The sequence below is a fragment of the Lycium barbarum genome, chromosome 3 (assembly GCF_019175385.1).
Source record: "Lycium barbarum isolate Lr01 chromosome 3, ASM1917538v2, whole genome shotgun sequence".
In the NCBI taxonomy this organism is placed as follows: Eukaryota; Viridiplantae; Streptophyta; class Magnoliopsida; order Solanales; family Solanaceae; genus Lycium; species Lycium barbarum.
The window spans coordinates 129,366,360-129,371,992 of NC_083339.1; the positions used below are offsets into that span (position 1 = coordinate 129,366,360).

Below are 5,633 nucleotides of genomic sequence, written 5' to 3' on the forward strand. Positions count from 1 at the left end.
GACGATAGTTTTCCTTATTTACAAAACATAATGATATATTACAAAACATGACGGATTTTCATATATTTTTGGTTTTTTTTTATTTTTTTTCCATAAAATATATATTTAAAAAAAAATTATATATATATATATATATATATATATATATTTTGGCTCAAAGGCTTAAAAAATCACTTCAATTTTTTGTGTATGAAAGCTGTATGAAATGTGTATATGTGAGGGAAATTTTTAATATAATTTTCATACACAAAATTGTGAGCGAAAACTTTAAGCCTTGAATATTGTATGAAAGTTGTTACAATGTTGTTGTAATCGTATTAATTTTCCAGAAACCTAATATGAACTTTATATACGAAAAATGTGAATGAAATTCTAAGTCTTGAGCGAGATATACACATTTCATACCGTTCTCATGCATAAAATTTTGAGCGTAATGTTTAAGCCTCGATCGAGATATACACGATATATACATTTCATACACAAAAAATTGAGCTGTTATTTTAAGTCTTGAATGTTGTATCAAAGTTGTATACAATGTTGTTGTAGTTGTATTAATTTTTACAGAAATCTAACATGAACTTTATATACGAAAATATGAGCAAAATTTTAAGATTTGAGCGAGATACAAATTTCACACACATAATTTTGAGCGGATTTTTTAAGCCTTGAACGAGATATACACATTTCATACACTAAATTTTGAGCGAACTTTTTAAGCCTTGAGCGAGATATACACATTTCATACATAAATTTTTGAGCGAAAAAATATATATTTTTTTAAAAATATTTTAAAAATTATATTTTGTAATGTTATATTTATAAATATAAAACCATCATCATATTTAGTAAATATTTCTCTTTAAAATGTATATATATATATATATATATATATATATATATATATATATATATATATATATATATATATATATATATATATAGTTGTCCCTTATTTTTTTTTTTTTTTTTTTTGTTGTCTATGGAGCAAACCTAAGATACCTATGAAATCATCCAAAGTAGTACTACTACCTATTTGTCCATCGTGGCAGAGCGTGGACCATAAATAGGATGTTACAAAATCACAACTGCCTGTATAGACAGGATATGGCAGCAACTAGAGAAAAAATACAAACATGGCATTTAGAATGAGCGGTCATCTTCTTCCACTGCTTCCTCAAGTAGCTGCCAAACACAAATCTCCCACCAACAAGTATTCTTCTACCCCTAACGTTGAACAACGACAATCTGTAGAAAAAATACCCTGTTTTTGGTCAAAGGTACTTCCTGTGGCAGTTGCTGTGTCGCTGGTTGCTCCACTGTCTTCTTCGGCAATACCCTCTCTCAATTCCTCCAAAACTTCTCCAGTTGTTCCGACAACCCCATTTTCACAATCCAAGAACTTGGCCACTGGACTTGAAAATGGGTAATTTTCTGCCTTCCATTTCTCTGCCTTTTAACTATTTTACCTATCTTAGTCAAGTTTATGATATTGTTGTCTCATATCTGTCGCACTTTGAGGATATTGAAACGGGGACATAAATGTCTCTCATTGTAGAGTCGGAGGAGTTTGTATAACTCATGGAAATTAAGCTGCTAGTCCAATTGTTTCCTTCATTATTGTGATATGCATGCTTTGTTTCTTTAATTGGTTAAAATGTCAAAGAAATGGGATTGTAAAATGGGCTGAACCGTCAGTGCTGTTGCACCGTTAAGGGAATTGGTGATCAAACATGCTTAATTTATATGGGGTCTTGGAATGTAGTGTGAAACAAACAATCTAAGCGTCCAATCCAAAACGTCAATGCAAACATGTAGCCATCCAAGACCTTTATAAACCTACTATGAAACCCTTACGTAACCATGTGTAGACAATTAGTAACTTAACACTCTCTTGCACATGTAATTGGATTCCGATGTTCAACGTGAATTTTAATATCAAGTTATGTGTGTGAGAATGTGCTTACAAAATATTGGTTGTAATATCATGTTGAATTGTATGATCCACCTCATCAAGAAGCTTAAGTCGTTTAGATTCAACATGATACAGAGTAGATTAAGGTCCAGCTAGCGTTCAAGTCATACCTCTGTCGATTATCAAAATAAATTCCACGTGTTTGCCTCGCACATGAGGGGATGTGTTGGAGACTAAGGTAAACAAAATATATGTGTCATTCTCAAACAATTTAAGCTTCTAAATAAGGTGGTCATACAGATCAATATGGTCGCAGAGAAGACAAAGATCTTATATTCAAGTCTCCCTCCGCCCATAGTCAAAAATAATTTCCATTTGCTTGATGTGCATGTTACACACCTAAATTCTGTGGCAGAACCACTTCCGTTTGCCGTAAGAGCTGAATTTCTTTATGTGTATATATAAAAGTTGTAATATCCTTTAGATACAAGGGAGCATTTAGATGAATTCCTGCTTCCACCACTGTCTAAATTAAATAAATGAGCAAATTTGTCTACTCTCTAATAGTTTAAGTTGAGGTCGTCCACAATCGAAGAAGCAGGCATGACTAAGTTAATTTTGTCAACAACGAGAGGTACAATTTTGTCGTTGTCACCAACTTAATGCATGCATCATTCGTTACTCCCTTACATTGAAGGAGTGGATTCCATATAAGCTGATGACGATTGAAGGAGGATTGTGTAATTGCTAGCCTTCTCAGTTAAGAATATTTTCCAAGTATAGGTACCAGTTTATAGCAGTTATTGCATGTAGTCGTCCTTTAATATCCTACTGCCACAAAGCCACTTGAATAATACAGTTTTTTACAGATTTCACCCAGTCCCTGTCTACGGTGTTGTTTTGGAATTCCAAATGTTATTTTTAACTCGCTTTTATTGTTTCTGGTATTGTATTAGGGACCATTGTGTTAATTCACCCGTATCTAATAAATGCAATGATTCCCTCTCCACTTGGTGACTTAATTTTGGTAGTTAAACTTACGAAAGCTAATCATTATGTTCTCTTGCTCCTTGCTTGATTTTGTAGCAAGGCAATTATTTAAAGACAGGGTGCTAGAACATCTAATGATTACTTCTGCGTTGGCTTAATATTGCAGAAAAATCAGACCTTGCCCCTCAGTTAATCCAGGGTGTGTATCGACAAATCCCCAGTCTTCTTCTTCTGCCTTCCCCTTGATAATTTCTCAAAATGCTTCTGGCAATGCTATCATGGTAAAGAAGATGTGGACTTTCTAAACTTCCAACTGTTGTTTTAATTTTGTTCAGAAACCAAGCAATTGCCTGCTGTTAAATTCTTCATATCTGTGGCAGCAATTGCAGGATGCCATTTTGAAGACACAGAAGAATGCAAAGATTCAAGTTATTGAAGATATCCCTGATGGTAAATCATATTGAATCAAAATGCATCAAACAGTGCACTTTACTTCAGATGCGTAGAGGCCTGAAATACTAGAGAGATACAGATGTAACTGCATAAAGATAACAAAGTGTTTGAAATCTAGATATTGATTAATTAGGACTGAATAGGAAAAGTTTCTGGTGCATCATGGGACCGTTTGCTGATGATGGAAACAACTGCAGGAAAATATTTGCAGGCTGAGGTTGATGGAGGATTCGGCAGAGATGTTCTAGAATTTTTGGTGAAAGGAGATTCGGTTGCCTACAGAGCAATGGCCACAAAAGTGACCTATATATACCCATTTACGACTGCATTTGGAGATTCAAAAGGACAAGAAGAAAGAGTGAAAATGATCACAGAAGAGTTAGGATGGTATGCACCAAGTCTTGACTCAATGGATTAGAACTTTGATGTATATAAAAATCTACATGCATCAAATTTTGTATAGCAATTCGTGCATGTGGTAAGCCTTTTTGGTAAAATATTTGTCTTTTAGACCTGATCATTCTTAAAAAGTTTCTGCCACTTTTCCTGCTTAGCAATCCCCTTCTTAATCGTGGAAATATAATCTATCTGGTTTCTTGAAATGAATCTATGGATTTGGTTCATTAATAGTTGTTAGTCTTTTTTACTCTGTGCCACTGATTGCTCGCGGCAAATGACTTCTTGGGAGAATCGATGACTGCATCAAAGATGCGGTGCCAGACTGCTGGTACATCTGAGACTTCTTAATTGGCTAGTTGTAAATAGCCCCAGGACTCTGGAACAAAGGATTATCTCCGACCTAAAATCAATCTGCTTGCAGACTTCTGATTGAATAGCTTCTTTTCTACCCTAATAAATTGGATACTACTGGTTTGGAACTCAAATTCCTTTTCTGATCATTTCACGTCTCTTCTCTCCCAAAAAACAAGCATCTATAGGAAAACAGTTACACAGTTATAGCAAAAGAGTGTTTCATGATATTACATCAGTAGGGGGTTATGGTGCTAACTAGATTTTTTTGCTTCATTTTGCTGACAAAAATATTTTGTGGCAGTTTGCGGTGAAAGCCTAAATTGAATTTAAATGGAGAAACATGATAAGTGAGGATTTATACGGCCGACTCCAACTTATTTAGGACTGACTCCAGTTTGCTTTGGACTGAGATTCATACATCTGACTCGAACTTGCTTAGGATCTGACTCTAACTTGCTTTGGACCGAGGATACATACATTTGACTCCAACTTATTTAGAACCAAGACATAATAATTGTTGTGTTTTGTCATTTGTGGATGTGGTGAAAGCTTTGTATGTTTCAACAGTTAGATTCTCTTTTCTTGAGAGCTTGAGAAAGTCAAGAGCGCCCACAGTATGACAGTACTACTTTTTCCACTGTGGCCCAGTAGCAACCTAATAGGAAGCCGATGATACAAACAAATGTTTTGCCCCATAAAAGAAAATACTTCCTTCGTTTCAATTTATATAAATCCATTTGACTGGGCACAACATTTAAGAAAGAGGGAAGATTTTTAAAACTTGTGGTTCAAAATAAGCCTTGAAAATTTGTGTGGCTATCAATCATTCGTAAAGTAAATTTATTTTCAAATTACTAAAGAGGTCATTCATTTTGACACGGACTAAAAAAGAAATAGATTAAAACAAATTGAAACAAAAGGAATAACAAAGATCAGAAGTTTCCCGTATGGCTTTGAAGTGGTCCAGCAATTTACACTTTCATATTTTTGTTTGCAGAAAGCGAAGTTTCTGGCGGTGGTTGCAATTTTAATGAAATGCAAACATTCCTGAAGTAATCATGGAACTGACTTATCATGAATTTATAGGTTGGAAATGCAAGGTGGGAGAGGAAGTATGAGGAGACATGGAGAGAAATAGGAAGATTAACCTAAATAGCCAACTCCCCCCACTGCGTAAACTAAAATAGCAGGTGAATCTATAATATATACATAATTTATGTATAATATGTGCATAAACGTGTATAATTTGTATATAATTTATGCATACCGAAAAGCAAACTATAAATCAAGCCGGCTATTTATGTTAAGATCTCGTCCTCCTTTTCTGAGTGGGTTCGAGCTACGTGGAGAAAGGAATGTGAAAGATTTTCTTTTTTAAAAAATTAGAGTAAAATTTAACTCTGTCAAGTTAGTTCTACAAATTTATCGGAAATTATAGCTTATATGGTCATCCAAATATAACAAATTATTTACCAAAGTCATTTATCTTTAGTTTGTATCAAAAGTCACTCAAGATAGTAATATC

General features: G+C 34.1%; 1 protein-coding gene across 1 annotated transcript; it reads left to right on the plus strand.

The window, feature by feature from the left end:
• Positions 1-1,078: 1,078 nt before the first annotated feature.
• On the plus strand, positions 1,079-3,978 carry LOC132632464 (thylakoid lumenal 17.9 kDa protein, chloroplastic). Its single transcript, XM_060348405.1, has 4 exons — positions 1,079-1,423; positions 3,069-3,183; positions 3,283-3,352; positions 3,553-3,978. The coding sequence occupies exons 1-4, from the start codon at positions 1,134-1,136 to the stop codon at positions 3,771-3,773; spliced, it is 696 nt and encodes a 231-aa protein (XP_060204388.1). The 5' UTR covers positions 1,079-1,133; the 3' UTR covers positions 3,774-3,978.
• Positions 3,979-5,633: the final 1,655 nt, after the last annotated feature.